At 41.4% G+C, this 22,554-nt stretch overlaps 1 protein-coding gene across 4 annotated transcripts in view; it reads left to right on the top strand.

The window, feature by feature from the left end:
- tbc1d30 (TBC1 domain family, member 30) overlaps window positions 1-22,554 on the top strand; it is a 69,036-nt gene that overhangs the window by 37,468 nt on the left and 9,014 nt on the right. For 2 of the 4 annotated variants that reach the window (XM_055650784.1, XM_055650786.1), the window contains 8 exons: window positions 2,639-2,824; window positions 4,825-4,993; window positions 7,349-7,517; window positions 10,163-10,268; window positions 15,883-15,995; window positions 16,587-16,723; window positions 19,596-19,805; window positions 22,057-22,128. In XM_055650784.1, coding sequence (XP_055506759.1) covers window positions 2,639-2,824; window positions 4,825-4,993; window positions 7,349-7,517; window positions 10,163-10,268; window positions 15,883-15,995; window positions 16,587-16,723; window positions 19,596-19,805; window positions 22,057-22,128 — 1,162 coding nt within the window. The remainder of the gene's footprint in view (window positions 1-2,638; window positions 2,825-4,824; window positions 4,994-7,348; window positions 7,518-10,162; window positions 10,269-15,882; window positions 15,996-16,586; window positions 16,724-19,595; window positions 19,806-22,056; window positions 22,129-22,554) is intronic. The other 2 variants (XM_055650785.1, XM_055650787.1) reach the window with 1 other exon arrangement.

A 22,554-nucleotide genomic window follows, 5' to 3' on the forward strand; every position in this document is an offset into this window, starting at 1 on the left:
AGTCAGTCCCAGTCTACCCCACGACAGCAGGGGGAGTACACATAGCATTGTTATGGTACAGTAAGGGCCATTTGGCTCAGTGTCAACTCTGACTCCTTGTAAAATAATCTCCTCCATCTCCCTTTGTCCATCCCACCCTTTGTTCAATGTTCCGACAACTCTTTGTCAATTACTTATCCAGTACCTTTTTGAATTCAGGTAGTCTGTGGAGTGAGGGAATAGAATTAGTTAAAAAACACAGAAGATAACCTTGTAGTAGAACTTGCTGACCCCGGTACAAACAGGAAAAGTGAGTTATCTGAAATATTGAGCCCCAGGGCTGCAACATGCCACGACAGAAGAGGAAGTGTTCCTCAAACTTATATTGGAACAGGGTAGGAGGTCACAGACATAAGGGGCACTTCAGAAACAGTACTGGGCCACAGTTATTGTCAATTCATATCAATGATTTGGCTAAGAAAACTAACTATCATATATTCATGTTTGTTAATGCAAAACTTGATGGTAGTTTCAGTAAGGACAAGGATCTAAAGGGCGATATGGACAAACTAAGTGAGTGGGGAAAAAACATGGTGGATGGTATATACATGGCGGAGCCTCATGGGTCGACAGAGCCTCGTGGGCCTGACGGAGGTCGGTGTGGCGATCGATGAGGGCGGTGATAGTCCAGGACGGGGCATGTGGGAGCCGGAAGATGCACCGCCGGGAACAAAGGAGAACATGGCTTGGGGGGGAGGGGAGGGACTGCCATTAGAGGGGGGATGGGCGGGAAGAGTAAGGAGGACCTAGTGCGGGGTCCGTTGTGATGGGGAGGACCTGGCATGGGATGCTTTGTAACTTTGTCTGCGCCATTTCTGGGCGTCGCTTTGCATACCTTGGGTACGCAAAACAAAGACTTTCACTGTGACTCGTCATGTGACAGTGAAGTATTCATTCATTCATTCATTCATGTGGAAAATTGTGAGGTCCTTCACTTTGCTAAATAAAACAGGTGTGCTTTTAACATTGGGGCAGTCAGTGGAACGGTGGTGTTAAAGGAACCGAGATGATCTTGCGCACGTCACAGGTAGATGCTGCAAGAAATAAGGGAGGAATATAATATGTTGACCTTTAGTTCAATAGCATTTGAGTGCAGGAGTAAATGTGTCTCACTGAAATTAAATAGGTCCTGTTGAAACCACACCTGAACTGTTGTGTACAATCGTCATTCTCGTGCCTAATAATAGGATGTTCTTGTCTTAAAGGAAATGCAACAAAAATCCACCAACCCGTTTCTTGTGAGGTGGTTTGCCATTTAGGGGCAGATTGAATGGTCTGGATCAATACTCTTCACAGTAGAGATATTTAAAAAAATTATAAATTTCCTATGGGGCTTGATGGAGTGGATGCAGGGAGGGGTTTTGTACTGGATAAGTTTACAGTTTCAGAATAATGTGAATGCCATTTGGGACTGAGATATTAATGCAGATTCTTTATTTAGGCAATGGCGATCTAGAGGGTAGTGGAGGTGAGGTCATTAGGGGAGCATGGCAGTTAGTGCTCCAATCTTACAGATTCTGAGACCCGAGTTTGATCCTGATCTCGGTTTCTGTCTGTGGGGAGTTTGCACATTCTTTGTTTTTGAGATACAGCACAGGAACAGCCCCTTAGCATATTGGATCCCGTCGACCAGCGATCACCACCATACATTAGTACTATTGGCCTTACACACAAGGGACAATTTACAATTTACAGAAGCCAATTAACCGACAAACCTGTATATCTTTGGATTGTGGGATGTAACTGGAGCACCCGTAGTAAACCCATGCTGTCACAGGGAGAACAGACAAACTCTGTATAGACAGCACCCGTAGTCGGGATCGAATGCAGGTGGCTGGTGCTGTAATGTGTTCCTGTGTCTCTGTGAGATTCTCTCTAGTCCTGGTAGAATGTCCTCCCACATCTCGGAGATGTGTTGGTTCAATAATTAGTCCTTCGAGTAGATAAGTAGCAAAATAATAAAAATAGGCAAGATTTATAATAAGTTGAAAAGGTGAGCAGAAAAATAGGAGGAATGGGTCTGATGAGATTCCTCTGATGGGGTAGCAGAAACCTGCTGTGCTGAATAGCCTTCTATGTTACATAAGCTCATTCAAAACAGAGATTGGTAGATTTCTGGATATTAAAGGATATGGGGATAGTACAGCTGGAAGTGAGGTGGAAGATCAGCCTACATTTGGTCCGGCTTCTTATATTCTTACTGTTCTAATACAGGAAGGTGAGTGATTAATTTGTCAGAGTTATAGAGTGATACAGTGTGGAAACGAGCCTTTTGGCCCATCTTGCACACACGGCCAACATACCCCAGCTACACTAGTCCCACCTGCCTGCGTTTGCCCTCGAGACATTATTACATTTTGACAATATGTGCTCCGTTTCCTTTTCTGGAAATATATATCATGATGCAATTTGAAAATCTGTGAATGCCAATACAGCTGTTTATTCATCAATCAATCGTTGCATCCAAGACTTCACAACTGTTAATACTGTCGTGTCTTAATCCACATGAGCTTCATGATTATTGCCCCAAAATAGCTCAAAAATCAGTTTCTAGAATGTGAATAATGAATAACTTAAGCTTGTGCTTGTTTCTTTCAAGGACCTTCACAGAACAGGCTGTAGTTCTTACTGTGGGCAAGAAGCTGAACAGGATCGTGTGGTGCTGAAGCGAGTTCTTCTGGCCTACGCTCGTTGGAATAAATTTGTTGGCTACTGCCAAGGTTTCAATGTTCTTGCGGCTCTCATATTGGAAGTGATGGAAGTAAATGAAGGAGACGCACTAAAGGTAGGTGCAACGGCAAAGGAAATGTTTACTGATACAGTTAAAGATGAACAGTTACATCTATGCATTGCTTTATTACATCCATGGGAATTGTGTTTTCATTGATCAAATATTAACAGGCATTCTGCCTAGCAGGCATTCTGCCATTGGGATATGAAAGCGTTCGGATTTGAACTTTGTCTTTTCTCAAAAGAACGGTGACCCTTCCTGTTCTGATGTAGGAACCCCATTTTTGCTAATGTAACCCCACTTTTTAAAAAGGGAGAGAGAAAACTGGGAATTACAGACCAGTTAGTCTAACATCGGTAGTGGGGAAACTGTTAGAATCAGTTATTAAAGATGGGATAGCAGCACATTTGGAAATTGGTGAAATCATTGGACAAAGTCAGCATGGATCATGAAAGGTAAATCATGTCTGACGAATCTTATAGAATTTTTCGAGGATGTAACTAGTAGAGTGGATAAGGGAGAACCAGTGGATGTGTTATATCTGGACTTTCAGAAGGCTTTCGACAATGTCCCACATAAGAGATTAGTATACAAACTTAAAGCACACGGTATTGGGGTTTCAGTATTGATGTGGATAGAGAACTGGCTGGCAGACAGGAAGCAAAGAGTAGGAGTAAACGGGTCCTTTTCACAATGGCAGGCAGTGACTAGTGGGGGTACCGCAAGGCTCAGTGCTGGGAGCCCAGCTATTTACAATATATATTAATGATTTGGACGAGGGAATTAAATGCAACATCTCCAGGTTTGCGGATGACACGAAGCTGGGGGGCAGTGTTAGCTGTGAGGAGGATGCTAGGAGGCTGCAAGGAGACTTGGATATGCTGGGTGAGTGGGCAAATGCATGGCAGATGCAGTATAATGTGGATAAATGTGAGGTTATCCACTTTCGTGTCAAAAACAGGAAAGTAGACTCGTATCTGAATGTTGGCCGATTAGGAAAAGGGGAGATGCAACGAGACCTGGGTGTCATGGTACACTAGTCATTAAAAGTAGGCGTGTAGGTGCAGCAGGCAGTGAAAAAAGTGAATGGTATGTTAGCATTCATAGCAAAAGGATTTGAGTACAGGAGCAGGGAGGTTCTACTGCAGTTGTACAGGGTCTTGGTGAGACCACACCTGGAGTATTGCGTACAGTTTTGGTCTCCTAATCTGAGGAAAGACATTCTTGCCATAGAGGGAGTACAGAGAAGGTTCACCAGACTGATTCCTAGGATGTCAGGACTTTCATATGAAAGACTGGATAGACTCGGCTTGTACTCGCTAGAATTTAGAAGTCAGGAGAACTGTCCAGCATTTTTAGGCTTAAGCCTTTGTAGTTGCACTTGAACCCACAAGGTGAGACCAGAGCAATTATGCAACTTTTATCCCTATCATCCATCACTTCCCTTTCCTCTTGTCGTTTCCTATTATCTCATTAATCTATTTCATTTAGCTTATTAGAAAAATCACAGTAGTCTGAACTAAATAATGTAGTGAGTCCTGACGCAGGGTCTCGACCCAAACTGATGCCTTTGCCTCCACAGACGCTACTTGGCCCGCTGTGTTTCTCCAGCAGTTATATCTCCAGATTCTAGCATCTGCCGTTTCTTGCCGTTAAATTAAATACTTGCCTTCTTGACATTTTAGTTTTCATAAATAATAGTGGATGTTAATTTGCTGCATTTTGCCTTGTTGATAGATTACAATTTGAGATTTTACATCCGATTTTACTTAATATTAAACTTCACTGTCCTATTTACAGAAACACAATGATAAGCTCATTTAATTAAATTCCAGTTCAAACGTCCCCTAAGTATGTATTGTTAGCTGTGCAATAGAACTTTACATAAGGAGGAATGTTTAAATGTGTTAAACATGGGCACATAGAATATAGGTGCAGGAGAGACCATTCGGCCCTTTGAGCCAGCACCACCATTCAATATGATCATGGCTGATCATCCAAAATTGTGATATGGCTTTCACATGGTTCTGTACCTTATCTTTTTTAATATGCAGATAATGATTTATTTGATTGACAAAGTACTTCCTGAGAGCTACTTTGCCAATAATCTACGTGCATTGTCGGTGGATATGGCTGTTTTTCGAGATCTTCTCCGGATAAAACTACCTGAGCTTTCTCTGTATCTCGATGATCTCCAGAAGGTTGCCAACAAGGAAAGTGCAGGTAAATTCTTTGTTTTAATATGAAATTCCTCTTTTAGGCAGATTTTTCCCAGCAACTGAAGACTTTTATTGTTTATAGTTTCCAAGATTTCAGAGGATTTTATGCTGAGAAAGGGATGTATTTTTTTAATGATAGTACCAGATCTGACATGGCATATACAAGATCAGGAGAGCATTCAGCCCATCTAGTCCATGCTGACCTGAGTCTATTCTCACCTTACTTCAGTGAAGGTTTGCAGCATCTCTGTCTATTCCTTTCATTGTTATTCACCTTTGCCAGAAAAGCATCTATCATTGGTGGCTCTTATGGTAGTGAATGTGACAATTTAATAATCCTCTGGAAAAGTATTTCTCCTGACTGTTCCCATAGATTTATTGGTGGCTGGCCTTTATATATGGCTCCAAGATTCAGTCAGCCCCATTTGAGGAATTCAAATGAAAACCCTCATTGAAAATGCTCAGCAGATCGGGCTGTATCTGAGGAGAGGGTTAATGTTACATGTGGATGACTTTGCATCAGAACTGCTACACGAAGAAAGGCAAATCGCCTGTAACTGGTGCCTTGAAAATTGAATCCTGAGAGCTGCAATGTGCTTTGTCAGAATATTAGACTTGAGACTTTAGAGATACAGTGCAGAAACAAGCCCTTCGGCCCACCGAGCCCATACCGATGAGTAATCACCCCGTACGCCACCACAACCTAACACACTAGGGACAATTTACAATTTTACTGAAGTCAATTAACCTACAAATCTTTACATCTTTGGAATGTGGGAGGAAACCAGAGCACCCGGAGAAAACCCACGTGGTCACAGGGAGATCATCCAAGCTCCAGATAGACAGAACCCATAGTCAGGATGGAACCCAAGTCTCTGGTGCTGTTAGGCAGCAACTCTACCATTGTGCCACCGTGGTGCCATGGAAAGACAAATTACCTGAAATTATTGCATTCAGCATTGAGTCCCAAAAGCTGTAATGTGAATTACCAGAATTTAAATACAGTTTCTTGAACTGGGCATTTGTGGGAGTGTAACATGTAGGGAGGCCAAAGACAGAGTGGGATGGAGAATGGAAGTGAAGAGAACAGTGGTGTTCTACAAAACAATCACCTAATCTGCTTTGCAACGGTGATCCCAGCATGAGGACCAGCAAGGAAACTGGAAGAAGCACAGATTAATTATTGCTTCACTTAAATACATGCTTGTGTCCCAGAATGGTGAGAAGGGAGGCGGTGAGAGGGCAGATTTTGCAAGGCCTGCAGTTGTACAGGAAGTTCTGTGAGAAGTGGAGTGGTTTGTGGAAAGTGAATCAGGGAGTCATGGAAGAAATAATGTCCTCGGTATGCTGAAAACGGAAGCGAGCGGAAGAAGTATCTTATTGAAAGTGGTGGACATGATGGATGATATGCTGTATGCAGAAACTGTGGAGAATTTACTGTTCGTACAAACAATTCATAACCAGTTACTGGCAAGATCTGGGGCAGTATTTTTCTCTATGCACAGATTTTAGTGTAGACATGGGCAGGAGTGAATTCCTATCTTTGCACCCCAATTAGTGAAAGACAAAATATATCCCCTTTGGTGTAATGGTCTTTTCACTTCTGTGGTCTATTACATTCTCAGATGACAATACTATATAATCAAACATCTTCATCACTACTGAAACCAGCAAATGCCATGTTTTTGGTATGCTCGACTGACCCCGAATACTACACTGTGTGTTTTAAATATAAACTCTCTTTATTCCATAGTTAACCATTCTTAATTAACACATATTGGAATTATGTACCACAGACAACTGTTTTTTAAAGTTTATTTTTGCCTGCGCTGAAATGAGTATTGCTGTTATCAGAAGGCCAGCCTTGAAGCGGAAACTAACTCAACAATGTGAGCAAGCTGGAACGGATTCTGATTATTGGGAGTTCATCTACTTGATATTCAACTTTTAAACTCAAAGCCAGTTTCCATAAACTCTGACCGTAAGCACCCACATGATCACATTGCAGTGAATAATATGGATTGACGTTGAGGAGGCATCATGCAATGATCACATTGCAGTGAATAATATGGATTGACGTTGAGGAGGTATTTCGGGCAAAATCATACTGCCAAAGTGCTTTAATTTTCCAACATTAATTGTCAGTATTTATTACCAGATATGCTGTCATTTGATCATTATTTCTCCATGCACCCACGCTTACATTTGACAAAAAGCTGAATGATGTTGCAGTACCAAGACGGAAAGATGAACGAGAGCGAGGGGGATGGGAGGGGTTGGGGAGCAAAATATAAATCTTTGCCTTCAGTGTGATTACATGTATTCTGATCAAACTCAATGTTATTTTATTATTTTGCAGGTAGTTATGAGCCTCCCCTGACCAATGTCTTCACCATGCAGTGGTTCCTAACTTTATTTGCCACCTGCCTTCCAAATCACACTGTCCTCCGAATCTGGGATTCCGTGTTCTTTGAAGGATCTGAGGTGATCCTAAGAGTTGCCTTGGCCATCTGGGCTAAACTTGGAGAGTAAGTTATGCATTCTAATTATTGCTCTGATCGATTTTGTATTGGTCAATCTTAATCATGTGATGTGCATAGAAGATATTTTTTAAATATTTGTGGAAAAATCCATTTCCTTGGTGTCATAACAAGTCATAGCAAGTAAACAGGTCTTTCAGTCCAAAGGTAGACAGTCCATTTGCTCCTTACTCTAGCAACCGTGCATCGACAGATCCATCTTCCCCACATATGTTGGAAGTATGTTGCTCTTCCCTCCTCCACAACTTCCCTATCATTGGCCACACCTTGTATGCTTCCTGGAAACATTTAGGTTCCTCAGTCTTTTAGTTTTTAGTTTAGGTTGGAGATACAGCGCAAAAACAGGCCCTTTTAGGTTGGTGATACAGCGCAAAAACAGGACCCACCGGGTCCATGCCGACCAACGATCCCCACATATGAACACTATCCTACACACACTAGGGACAATTTTTACATTTACTGTGCCAATTTACCTACATACCTGTACGCCGTTGGAGTGTGAGAGGAAACCGAAGATTTGGAGAAAATCCACGCGGTCACGGGGAGAACGTACAAACTCTGTACAGACAGCGCCCGTAGTTGGGATCAAACCCGGGTCTCCGGTGCTGCAAGTGCAGTAAGGCAGCAACTCTACCGCTGCGCCACCTTGCCACCCTTAAGGGCCTGTTACACTTAGGCGATTTTTTTGGGCGACTACAGGCGACTGCCGCTAAATTTTCGACATGTTGAAAAATTTTCCGCAACAGCGGCGACAAATTTTGCTGTCATAGGTTGTCGTAGATGTTGTCTCAGATTGTTGTAGGTGCTGCCGTAGGTTGTCGCCAGGTGTCGTAGGTGAATTCCAGTAAAACTAGTCCCTGGCAGTCGCCTGAAGAGTCGCCTAAGTGGGACAGGCACTTTACACTTCCTCACCCTTCTTCACATATTTGCCGAAGAAGCCTGTGTGAAGTAATAGAAATGAGCAGCTCTGTTCATTCACCGCTGTTAATATAAATCAATTGTGTTTGTTTAACATGAATCAGAATAAAACATTCCTCAAACTATTTCCTCAAACTATTCTGGTACCCTAAGAAGTAGTTTGCTCAAAGGGTTCCTACAAATATAGAAAATATTGATATACTTAAGCAAATCCTGCACTGGTTTCCCACTGAATAATTGTGGACAATTGATCTGTAATTATAGACAGTTAACTAGAATTCTCATGGGGTCATTATCCTCCCGGCATGTTTCAGAGAAACTTATTACATATTGCAGCAACTCTTCCATACAGTGATCTAGATTCAGGCCACATGGAGCTTGCAGAACATTAAAGAATATCATTTATATTGAACTTCATGGCCGCTGTTTACAATTTCCATTAATAGGTGGATTTCCACACCAATTTTATTTTTATTTATTGAGCTCTTACAGTTACTACCTGAAGCTTGCAACAAAAAAAAATTAGATCACTTGAACCTGTTCATAATGTATATTCTGGATTATAGCTTCCAATTCCTAATGTACTACTGCGGTGAGAAAACAGTGCAAGATTAAAATATAAATTTTAAAGAAGCTTGGGATTAAAAATTATAATAAAACCTGGAAAGTTGAAGAATTCCATTCCCTTTGAATAAGCAATTAATTGGACAAAGTTGTATGGAGATACAGCACAAAAACAGACTGTTGAGCACAAATAGTCCACAGCGAACATCAAGCAACCATTTATTAGCTCACCATACTCTCAACTATCAGTTACCCCTGCTTCGACAATTCATCTACATATTGGGGCAATTTATGGTGGACAATGAATCTTCCAATCCGTACATTTTGGGATGTGGGAGAAAAACAGAGAGCCTGGATGAAACCACTGCAGTCAAAGAGAGAATATGCAAACTCCACACAGACAGCACAGAACTCGGTCATAAGTCCTATTACCCACTGAGAATTATGTAATCCTCCAATTCTCGATTCATGCTTATCCCTCAATGTAATTGATGTACCATTGTCAGTGAGACCTTCATCTCCCAAGACCCAATGTTCTGGCATTCCCTCCATCACCCCCAGTTTAGTTTATTCTTTAAGACTCTCTAAAACCGGCCCCTCTCCACCACATATCCAGAACCACCCATCCTATAGTCTGAAGAATGGTCTTGACCTGAAACTGTCCAGCTGAGTTACTCCAGCATTTTGTGTCTATCTTCCTTGTAAACCAGTATCTGAGTATCTACAGTGAGACATTTTTTAATCTATAATGGAGATATCCAAAACCAGAAGCCAAATTACCTATCTGATGTGCAGTGCAATCAGCGAACATTTTGCAAAGGCAAAGGGCTTGTTGCATTGTTGTATGTCGATGAATACACCGTTATTCATTATTTACCTTTTCGTATGCCACAAGCTTGCTCTTTGACTGGATATAAGTGGGTGAATCTTATCAGGTTTCTGTAAATACCACTCTCTACCTTGATGTTTCAGTAGTCTGCCATCGCTGAGGCAGCCAGCTTCCATTTGATGCTATTTATAGCAAGGCAGCTGGGGCTGGTGATACATAATTCATGTGAAGCCAAATTGCATATCTGATGTGCAGTGCAATCAGCCAACACTTTTTCCCAGAGTGAATGTAATGTTGTTTGTCATGTTCATTCTTTTAACAGAAGAATCAAAGGCTGCCAAACTGCAGATGAATTTTACAGCACCATGGGAAGACTGACTCAAGAAATGCTTGAGGATAGTCTAATTGACTGTAACGAGCTGATGCAGGTCAGAGGCTTAAGTACTTTGTGTGTGTGTGTCTGAATTTCTCCAGGGACATTTGCAATAACATTATCCTCTTCATGAAGGTTTTATCTTTTTTTGCTATTTTTACGATCGGAGTATGTTGCCCATTTCAGTGGAAGTAGCAAGCTGGAAAAATCGTAATGAATATATTTGCATACACTGAGTAACTAGAACATTTTAAGTACAGGTGTAGTATAGAAGATTTTTAAAATAGTGTATCAATTTTTGGGCGTCCTTAATGATAGAGAAAAATAGTTTTCAGAGAACTAGCACTCATTTGAGATTTTCTGAAGAGGATCTGCTAGAATCATTGTCATAAATTTGCTGGTGTGGAAATTCTTTTGCTAGTGTAATTTCAAAACAAATCTAATATCCAATCGCTAATGGTAATTATGTCTTTGTGCACAACCTCACAGATCACAATATTTATTTTGCCTCATGTATGCATGGAGATAACAATTAATAGTCAGTAACATGCAATACAAGTCTCATAAGCAATGCAGGCCCTCATACAGAAGCAAAATTACTGAGGAGCACACGTTTAAGATGCCCTTATTATTGATAATGCCTTTGTAGGCCACTAACTAATGTGTGATATTAAAACTGGCAATATGTACAACATTGAATTATTGTCAAAATGCACTTGCCATTTTTTAGGTTGTTAAGTGTAGGAAGGAACTGCAGATGCTGATTTACACCGACGATAGTCACAAAATGCTGGAGCATCTCTTGATAGGGAGAGAATTAATCTCTCATATTTCACACCTTACCCGTACCGAGACCTTACTCATTCCCCTTTCCCCCGACTATCAGTTTGAAGAATGGACTCAACCCGAAACGTCACCCATTCCTTCTATCCATAGTTACTGCCTGTCCTGTTGAGTTACTCCAGCATTTTGTGTCTATCTTTATTCATAGAAACATAGAAACATAGAAAATAGTTGCAAGAGGAGGCCATTCGGCCCTTCGAGCCAGCACCACCATTCATTGTGATCATGGCTGATCGTCCCCAATTAATAACCCATGCCTGCCTTCTCCCCATATCCCTTGATTCCACTAGCCCCTAGAGCTCTATCTAACTCTCTCTTAAAACCATCCAGTGACTTGGCCTCCACTGCCCTCAGTGGCAGGGAATTCCACAAATTCACAACTCTTTGGGTGAAAAAGTTTTTTCTCACCTCCGTCTTAAATGGCTTCCCCTTTATTCTAAGATACTGGGCCTTTGTAGCTTTAGCTTTTGCCCTGTATAACATTACAAGCTGTCTGAACTTTGTGAAATCTATGTGTAACGTTTGTTGAGAGATGCTAAACATTTATACTGCTATGATGAGGTCCTTGAGTACTGATGAAGAAATACTGATTCATGAAAAAGTCAGGATGACATGATTTGGTTGATGTTATCGAGTTATTGTTGCTGTTGAATATATGTTGGTAGAGATCATGGGGTATGGAGATAGATTCAGAATAACCATGGAGAGTTTCAGGGACTGTGCGCAGTAGATTGTATATATTGTGGCCATGGTCTGCTGGTGGTATTGGAAACTGCTGTGTGAGGTGGCACCAGTTGAACAGATTATTCTAGTCTGAATGGTGTTGTGGAGACAAAAGGAACTGCAGTTCCTGGTTTAACTCAGACTGTCAAGCAGCATCTCTGGAGGACATGGTTATGTGATGTTTCGAGTCAGGACCCTTCTTCAGCCAAGTATGTTGTAGTGGGTTGTTTGACTGCATCCACATAGGTGAACGCTGAGAATTCCAGCACTGCTCTGAACCTAGTGGGAAATAAAGAGATATTTAAGAGGTTTGAGACTAAACAGAGTATACAGCCACTTGTAATCACAAGCTGATGTGGATGGTCTATTGGTGGAAGCATGGAACGCCTGATGCTGTTTTACAAAAAACGTACACAAAAATGCTGGAGTAACTCAGCGGGTGAGGCAGCATCTCTGGGGAGAAGGAATGGGTGACGTTTCTGGTCGAGACAGTTCAGCTTTCAGTCAATGATGATCCCAACAGAGTGAGGCAGAACCTGATGATGGTGAAGCCACAGAAGGCCGAGGGAACGTGACGGGTCTTCTCATGACTGAGATGGTCACTAATTGCCTGGACATGTGGTACACGTGTTACTTGTTACTTATCAACCCAAGTTTGTGCAGAGTAATGAGTCCCATTTCATTGTCACAGCAGCTGTGGCTTGAGTCGCTGGGGCTGCTTGTATTGGACAAGCATCGTTTAAAACAATGTTGTTGTGACATACAGGTTGAGTGCAAGATGTGCTGACGTCATGTGACCGGGAGCAGTCTGCAGATGCAGGTTAGAATCCATTAAGTGCAGAAGTCATTAAGCTGGAAGTTGCTAAATGTGAACCACGCCACAAAGTGCTGTCTTTGTGTGGGAGGGAGTGGGGGGGGGGGGGCATCTGGGATGGGGGGTGTGTGGGGCCGGGGAGTAGGGGCGTGATGGGCAGGTTGTTTCGACCGGGTGGGAGAGAGCTCAGAGAAAATACCAGGGTTATGGGGGAGAGGGGGGCAGGAGCCCGCGAGGGGGGCCAGAAGGAAAGGGGCTGGAGCTGACGGTGCGATTGGGACTCGCAGCGGGCGCTGGTCGCTGGTCGTTCGCTGGTCACTCTCCGCTGGGATCAGATTCTCTGCTTTCCGTTTGGCGACATTTCCCCTGCTGGGCTGGGCCATTTCCGGTCCCTCCGATAACTGTGTCCGGATGGAAGCCTCCGCCAGCCATCCTCAGCTCCAGTAAAGACGCGATGGCGCAGGAAGAGGCGGACCATCCCACGGAGTGACAGGAGAAAAGACCAATCCACATGGTGCTGAATGGCAGGAGAGGAGATCGATCTGCACACGCTCAGTTTTTAAGATTTTTAAACCTCGCCAACCTTAGACCACCGATCGGAATGAAACTTGGTGCAATCGCAGCACAGGAGAATGGCGAGTAAGCTGGCAAAAAATTGTAGCGCTATCCGATACCGTTTTTGCGCAAATAGAATGACCACGCCAGCCGTTAGATAACAAGATCAGAGCTTTAGTTATGTATAGACTTTATTATCATGTATGCCTGGGTCCAGTGAAAAGCTATTGTTGCGTGCTAACCAGTCAACAGAAAGAAAATACATGATTACAATGTATGGTGACATTTGATAGAGGAATGACCATGCTTAATCTGGATGTCCACTGTTACAGTATTTGACTAACTTTCAGGTGTTCAGGTGTACAATATAAACACCAGTGAGCCCCTGCTACCTAGGTATCACATCCTTGTACAAATCATGACCTTCACAAAGGCTGAAAAGAGTAATGAAGAAACAAAATCTGTTTATGTTTCACGGTATAAGCATTGGCTACGATCATAAACATGCAAAAATGAAACAAATGCTATTTTCCGTCTAAATAATGACTATCAGCTGATATCTGTCTCTGGGGTTTGTCAGCAATGACGAAGGCTCCATTACCAGTCTAAAGCTAACCATTCACTGCCTGAAAGGAAGCAGTGCTTCCTGAGTAGCAAATGCTAATGTTTCCACGGAAAGCAGATGTTCCCCTGCTGAGCTTTTGGAGCAGCTAACTATCAGCTTCTGATTATTGTGTAAAAAAGAGAAAAGTTAAATCATGTGTAGCTCAAGCCATAACAAAGATCAAGTTTAACTTTTCAACTGAGGGATTAGTTGTTTATGCTAACTTTCTGCATTTGGATAAACAATAATAGTAACTCAAGGATATGGGAAAGTGCATGAAAGATGGGAGAAAGTGGATCCATTTCAAAATATATTTAATGTAAGTGCTGAAAAATGTGTGTTAAGTTACTGAGTCACATACTAATCTCCATTGGTAGATGACTATCTCCATTATCATATTTGTTGATGTTTATTCAATAGACACCATGTGACGAGGTCATACTCAATACCTGGACTGAGTCCCCCCCCCCCCCCCCCCCCCCCCCCCCCCCCCCCCCCCTCCCCCCCCCCCCCACCACCTACCAGTCCCTGTCTCACCCCTCCCTCTCACCTCTTTATAATGGCTATATTCCCACTGCACGCTTAGTTCCAATGCAGGGTCTTGACCCTAAACCATCATCCATATCTTTGCATCCACAAATGCCACCTGATCCAGTGAGTTTCAGCAGAAATTTGTTTCCTTGCTCCAAATTCCAATATCTGCAGTCTCTTGTGTCTATCCGGGAATAGCAATTAGCTTCTGCAGGTATATTAATGTGATGGGTTTAACGCAACTCCTGTCAAGATTAGTTACATTGGTATTAGGTAGAATAAATGGATAGAATTTAATTTCATGATTCACATGAATTATTTAAAGTTAAATGTGATTCTTCTCTACAAACTGAATGCTTCGATTCATGTGAAAATACTATAATTCCTTTAATGTATGGCAGGCATGAGCACCAATTTGATTGTGATTAGGAAAGCAGAGGGTCATGGAATTTGATCCCAAAAAATTAGCCAAAATGTTGCAATCTTTTAAAATACAAAAATTACATTTGTTCTCATCTGTTTATAGCATGCTGAGCAAAATTCAGATGCTGCTTACTAAACACCCTTTTCACTACTGCCAGCTTACTGGGTCCAAAGGAACTATATTAACTTTTAACTTTTACCGCATTTCTTGCCAATCTTTATTCTGTGTAATCTGGGTTCTCACACACAAAGCTGTGTGTACGTTAGAGGAAAAGCGTCTACGAGGCAGTAAGCATTATATTTTATCTACGCTTGGCTTGTCACAGTGGGCAACAACTTGATGAAGACTGAACACATGTTGAATGATTTTCTTGTATCTTCATCCCCTTAATATAGCCAGAGGAGCACAAGTTGTGGATTAGATGGTAGAACCCATTCACTGGTATTACAATCTTATAAATTAAATCAATGCAATGTGCAGTATCTAATTATTGAGTGAGCATCTTTTTTACACAGCATATCTGCTCTGTGCTTAATAAACTGTGAGACTGCAACATTTTATTACTGTGACAAATCTGTTTTCAGTCACTACTTCTGAGCTCATCAGCTTTCACTCATCTTTCACCATCAGAATTCCATGTTTTCCTTAAAACATGTTAATCTATTGCTGCAATTCTTTACACAATGTTTGCATAGTTATCCTTTTGGTTATTGACAGGAAGCTCCATGCTTGAGTTAGGTCATGACTGGAGTTCTGAGTACAGTCCTTGTCACCACGTCACATGAAGAGTGTGAAGATACTGATGAGGATACAGGGGACAGTTAATAGGCTGTAGCTAGGGTTGAATAAACTTATAATTGCAAGGACTGGTGGTTTTCTTTGGTACAGTGGAGGGTGGAGATAAATTCGAGGCACTCAAAGCATGAAATGGGCCTTTGGTTGGAACAAATATTTCTCATCTCATAACCAATTCTAAATCATCTGGTTATTGTCTTTTGTATTTGAGGACCATTTTTATCACCCAGGTTGTGGATGGGAGTGGGTACTGTTTACGTTGGCAGTACTAAAATAATAAAATCATTTCTGACCTGATATATCAGTGTGCTAAATTGTACACAGTATAATGTGGATTTAAGGTCACCCTGATGTATTGTGTTTCATTCCTTCTGTTACAGACCCTGTATTCAATGGCACCATTCCCCTTCCCACAAATGGCCGAACTGAGAGAAAAATACACTTATAACATCAATCCATTCCCAATCCCTGTGAAGTTGTCGGAATCGCAACGGTAAGGGATATTTTTATTATCCAGATAATCATAAAAACGGTTGTATGCACTACATTGGATAATTAGATGGTTCTGCATATAGTGTAATGGTTAACATTTGACGATTCACTGGGTTAATGACTGAATATTACAAATAGTTCAAAGTGTAAAGAAATATTCGTGTGGTTTACAGAAAATGTCTCCGCCATCACATAAAAAGTTGCATAGTTTTGTTTCTCCGCTGTAACTTTGAACAATCAATTATAAGTTAAAACTAATTAATAAATGAGAGCTGTCCTGAAGTAAAACAACACACACTTTGTGCATGGAACTGATGCACTACAATGCTGCAGACTACATTCTGAATGCTGTTTCTTCCCATATCGTACTTAAGTTTGACTTGATTGTATTTATGTGTGGTACATCTGATCTGTTTGGATAGCATGCAAAACAAAACTTCTCATTGTGCCACAATACGCGTGGCAAGAATAAACAGAAACTTAAAGCTGTCTAATCTAACTCTTTCTGTGCTATTTGAGAGTGAGGTATTTGTGAATAACCCTTGTCTCTGTAGAATTAAACTTGACATCATACCTATAATTCTCACGACAGAAGTCTCAGTAAAACCAAAGACAGCGATGAAGAGATTGATTTGGACGATGAAGACGCCATAGCTTCTGCTGTTGGTTGCCTGGGCCCATTCAGTCTTCTTGTTCCAGAGTTACAGAAGTATCAGAAACAAGTCAAAGGTAATCTTTGATGTAGCATCTCTCCTTCTTTTAACAATGATGATATTTTGTTAGAATATCCCAAAGGGGTATTGTTCAGGAAAGGGAAAGGGTCTGAAGAAGGTTCTCGATCCGAAACGTCACATAATCTTTTTCTCCAGAGATGCTCTTTGACCCGCTGAGTTACTCCAGCTTCTTCGGTTTGAACCAGCATCTGCAGTTCCTTCCTTTGCTAGATTCTGTTATTGGTACACGTGGCTCTAGTATCTCACAACCGTAAACCTGTAAGTGTTTGCTGCTATTTTTACTGTTGCTGGGATCAGCTTTAATTATGCATCATCTGGTGGCTCATGCCAAATACAGTATATTATTTAGTTTGGCTAAACTGCCAGCTAGAAAACCATATGCATTCACCATATTCTGAACGTCTAGCCAAGCGTAACTTCATCAAGATCTAATTGCGGTGGGAAGTATTGTCTAGGTAACTGATTTGAACTGGACATGTTGGACTAAGCCCACAGCCAGCCCATCCATCCCTGCACTGACCTGACAAGGGGAACTGTCCTCCATACACTTCAACAAACAGTAAATAAAGTTTAAAACAAACAAGTTCAGCATCACGACACATTTCAGCTCAATTCAACATGATCACAGCAAGTGTCACAGCATATAATGTAAGACTGCATCAAAGGCCAGACATTTCCGCAGAGCAGATCACACTCTACAGCCTTGACTTTACTGGAAGTCGGGCAGAACCGTGCTAATGTGCTTGGCCCAACGTGACCAGTTCCAGACAGTTTCAGGCAGGATTTCCATGACATCTGCAGCTGATGGACAGAATCAACTCTGGGAAGGGGAAGGCACCTGGCCAACGTCTCCACTCATCTAAACAATGTAAAGGTCATTTCCAACATTTATCACCAGGTAAACTTGCCAAGACGGATGTGAAAGAGTTCGGACATATCATGGCCAATTTACCACACTGGGACAGGTGAAGAAACTAAAGATGGCTGCCAGGAGATGGGCTTTTTGGATTTTGTTTTCAGGATGCAGGCAACACTAGCAAGTTTACAATTTATTGCCCACCCCTAATTTCTCTCCGGAATATGAGCTGCTGCAGTCTCTCCATTGATGCTGCTCCTATAGAGTTACTTGCTAACCCGTGTGCAAGCAAAAATCTGCTTATGCTGATGCTGAATTTTTTTCAGCATCAATATACTCTACTAAGAGTGAAATTTCCAAATAGTCTGATGATTTCTAACACAAAGTGCTTAAACATGCATTACTAGAACAACTTGATATTTTATGTATGAGATTTGCTTTCAAACTAGCTAATTCAGCTTTCTTTCAAGTACCACCTGTGTAAATGTGCACAACATTAGATATACAAGTAATCACAGTAACCCAAGAGCAGCATTGTGGCACAGTGGTAGAGTTGCTGCCTCACAGTGCCATAGACCTGGGGTCGACCCTGGCTATGGGTGCTGTCTGTATGTCATTTGTCCATTCTCCCCGTGACCGAATAGGTTTTCTCTGGGTGCTCTGGTTTCCTCCCACATTCCAAAGACATGCAGGTTTGTAGCAAGCAAGCAAGTTTATTTATACAGCACATTCCAGCAACAAGGCAATTCAAAGTGCTTTACACAAAGCATTAAAGAGCAATCAAAAGCAATTAAAAAACAGTCATTAAAAAGAATGGAAAATAAAAAAAAGCTACAGTAGAATAAGACAAGTATAAAATACAAGAATAAAAGTTACAGTACAGTGTAAGAAATTAATAATTATTTAATTTAATTAAAGACAGTGTCAAACAAAAAAAGTCTTCAGCCCCGATTTAAAAGAACTGATAGTTGGAGCGGACCTGCATTTTACTGGAAGTTTGTTCCCTATATGTGGTGCATAAAAACTAAACGCTGCTTCTCCATATTTAGTTCTGACTCTGGGGACAGAAAGCAGATCTGTCCCAGACGAGCTCCGAGGTCTGGATGGTTCATAATGTAGAAGAAGATCAGAAATGTATTTTGGCCCGAGACCATTCAGTGCTTAATGAACCAACAGTAATATTTTGAAATAAGTTATTTGATAGACTGGAAACCAGTGTAAAGACCTAAAAACTGGAGTGACGTGATTCACTTTCTTGGTCTTAGAGAGGACACGAGCAGCAGCATCTGAATCTGCTGCAGCTGTCTAATCAATTTGTTACAGATCCTGTGAAGACAGATTCAGATTCAGATTCAATTTTAATTGTCATTGTCAGTGTACAGTACAGAGACAACGAAATGCATTTAGCATCTCCCTTGAAGAGCGACATAGCAAACGATTTGAATAAATAATAATAAGTGGGGGGGGGGGGGGGGGGGGGGGGGGGGGGGTGGGGGGGGGGGGGGGGGGGGGGGGGGGGGGGGGGGGGGGGGGGGGGTGGTGATTGGCAGTCACCGAGGTACGTTGTTGAGTAGAGTGACAGCCGCCGGGAAGAAGCTGTTCCTCGACCTGCTGGTTTGGCAACGGAGAGACCTGTAGCGCCTCCCGGATGGTAGGAGGGTAAACAGTCCATGGTTGGGGTGAGAGCAGTCCTTGGCGATGCTGAGCGCCCTCCGGACACAGTAGTCAAGTCTACTGAAGATAAATGCATGGACAAGTTTGTAGATATATTGTAAATTAACCCTAGTGTGTAGGATAGAACAAATGTACAGCTGATCGCTGGTCGCTGGTCCACGTTGTATTTCTAAAACTAAAACTGAAGCCTTCATCTCAATGGAGCATTGCCTGAAGCCACGTAGTATATTGTTGATGGGTTTGTTCTTCCATTTAGCCTGCAGGCATGAAAAGTGTGATAGAGAATCTTTAACAATGACATTTAAACCCTTCCATGTTCTGATTGTGATTTCTGTAGAGCAACAGGATGAGCAGATCCTGAAATCAAGCAACATTGCTGAGCTCAGCCCTGGGGCAATCGATGCAAGTCGCAGTGAGCACCACTCTGTTTTTAACAGCATGATGATGGAGCGCATGACCACTGACATCAATGCACTGAAGCAACAGTACATTAGGATAAAGAAGAAGCAGCTGCAGCAACAGGCCCACTTCATCTTAATCAAAGCAGGTATAATATCAAATGGAAACATAGAAAATAGGTGCAGGAGTAGGCCATTCTGCCCTTCGAGCCAGCACCTCCATTCAACATGATCATGGCTGATCATCCAAAATCAGTACCCCGTTCCTGTTTTTTCCCCATAACCCTTGATTCCTTTAGCCCCAATAACTAAATTTAACTCTCACTTGAAAACATTAAGCAATATAGCCTCCTTAAGCAACATAGCCAACCCAACAGGACTGTCTGAGCCAAGATGCTGGAATGTTGGTCATAGAGTGACACAGTGTGGAAACAGGCCCTTTGGCCCAACTTGCTCACACCGGCCAACATGTCCCAGCTACACTAGTCCTACCTGCCTACACTTGACCCATATCTTGGGTTGTTCTGGGAGGACTATGACATCAGTTCATTTCACGTGCCAAAAGATGTGGGGGACTTTGTAGAAGCAGCAGTAACGATGTCTTTCCAATGCTTCGAGGTGCCTGCTGCAGGTAGTCAGTCCATGCCTCTAAAGTGTACAGGAGGCTAGGTTCATTGCTGCCCAGTAGAATACATTTATGCAAATCTAAGGTCCTGATCTTCCACCCATTTATTCTTTGACAGATAGTCACTTTCTAATGTTATATGTTATATCAGTAAATTATTCGATTGCAAGCTTTTCATTATTTACAAAGTAATTATTCAAGAAATATTACAAGATTTCATGTTGTGTACAGGAATTGTTTGTGTCTTTCATTTAACGCATTAGAAAAACCTGGTGATTGAAAAATGCACTTGGGACATCACTTTTTACTGTGGCCCAATTTTCACTCTGAGATGGAGACCAATTTTCCGGTTTGGTTTGATGACCCAATCAATTAATAATCACATTCTGACATTGTTGGACAAGGCATGCTTCTTTTGCACGTCTGATTCTAAATATCTGCCATTTTGCAAAGCTAACTAACACTGATATGGGGGGGGGGGGGGGGGGGGGGGGTTAAAATGGGATGCATGTATATGATCTGGGTTATATCACTGCAAATGTATATTTAGGGATGTGTTTGTGACCTTTTAATGTATTTAAGTTTAAAAAGTGAATTAATTTTTAAATATTGAGTTTGAAAATGAACCAGGATGTCTCATTTGTCATGTAAAAGCCTAAAATGTGTGACTTCCCTTTCAGATCGTGGAAATGCTCACATTTTAAAATTACATCTAATTACTTGTATTAACAATAAGGACATTTGATGTGCCTGCTTTTTGAAGCTGTTAGTCTGCCAGCCACCAGATTTCCAGGTCTAACTTGACAGTGTCACTAACTGATAGGAATTACAATTATCTATAAAACACAACTGAATTTGTGGAAGGTGGTACCATTTCAATGTCTTTAAACAATCACAGGAAATAGTGTTGAATTCACATACTGTCAAGGTTCATAAAGTTTGCATTACTGACAAAAAAACATTCAATTTCATTGCCATCATGCCACTGTTGGCAAGAGAAGAGCTATGTAGTCTAATTGCACTTCCTAGTGATGTGATTAACAGCACATTGGTTATGATGTGTGAAGACCACATGAACACAGGTTTAATTGATTGTATTGCCGTTTTACTGGTTTTACACATGATGATAGAAATATACTTGTGTTAGTAACTTTACTGACTGTAGCAATGGTGTATCTTCACCAATCACCGAATCATAGAAGGAGCATTGGTCCTGGTTTCAAGCTGGTAGACCAGGTCCTCAGTTTAACCTTTGGTTTGTCATGGGGTACATGATAGCTACCAGTATTCATGTAATGGTATATTGGCCATAGTGCCAATTACAATAGAAGGAATAAAAAAAGTCAATCAGACTTCCCACTTTTGATGGCCGTTGATTGTCATATCTGATGGAAAATGCAGAATTGTGGATGAAGCAAACTTGAGGTTGAATATAATTCCTTTCATTACCTAATAGCTTGCTGTCTGGGCCTGTTCATGAAGACCAGCCATTTATATTTGTACTGGTCAGATACAATGTGGAACGTGTTTCACTAAAGGTGGGTGATTCCCATGGATGAGAAAGAATGACAAATAGCAACAACAAAAAAACTGATTGTTTAACACACAAATTATCAGTAAACAGAGGGTGAGGCATTTGGAACAAAGCATTTCAAAACTATAAAATGAATAAATTTCAATATATTAATGATTTCCAATCAACGTACCTGCAATGTAAATTCTGTGCCGATTATTTCATTTTGTCCAGTTTTTAAATTTTGTGTTTCTTTTATTAGGAACAGAAAATGAAATGAATCCTGGGATCATCCCAGATCCTAGGGACCAGATGAATAATGCTATTGAAAGAAGTTAGTGTATTTTGATTTTATTTTTCATTCATTGTTCTCCATCAACTCTAATGTACTGAGGCACAAAATATACTAACACCTTTGCATAAAATATTCCTTCTCTCTCTCATTTTAATGCATTTATCTACTGTCTCCTCCTTCCTCCTTTTTTTAAGCTATGTGCTACCTTTTTTTTTAGAGAATAATAAATCGCAGCAATATATTGAATCTTCAAAACTACATCCATCACAGTATTAGTTTTTGTTAAGGAGGGTCTCGACCCGAAACATTACCCATTCCTTCTCTCCAGAGATGCTGCCTGTTAACGGGCTGAGTTACTCCAGGCTGAGTTACTCCAGGCTGTTACTCCAGTAACTTTTTTTTTTTGTTAATATCTCTTCAACTTTTTTAAGATGGTGGCCATCTTGGCTATAGACCCACTGAGAC

This window comes from Leucoraja erinacea, chromosome 19 (genome assembly GCF_028641065.1).
Source record: "Leucoraja erinacea ecotype New England chromosome 19, Leri_hhj_1, whole genome shotgun sequence".
Taxonomy (NCBI): domain Eukaryota; kingdom Metazoa; phylum Chordata; class Chondrichthyes; order Rajiformes; family Rajidae; genus Leucoraja; species Leucoraja erinaceus.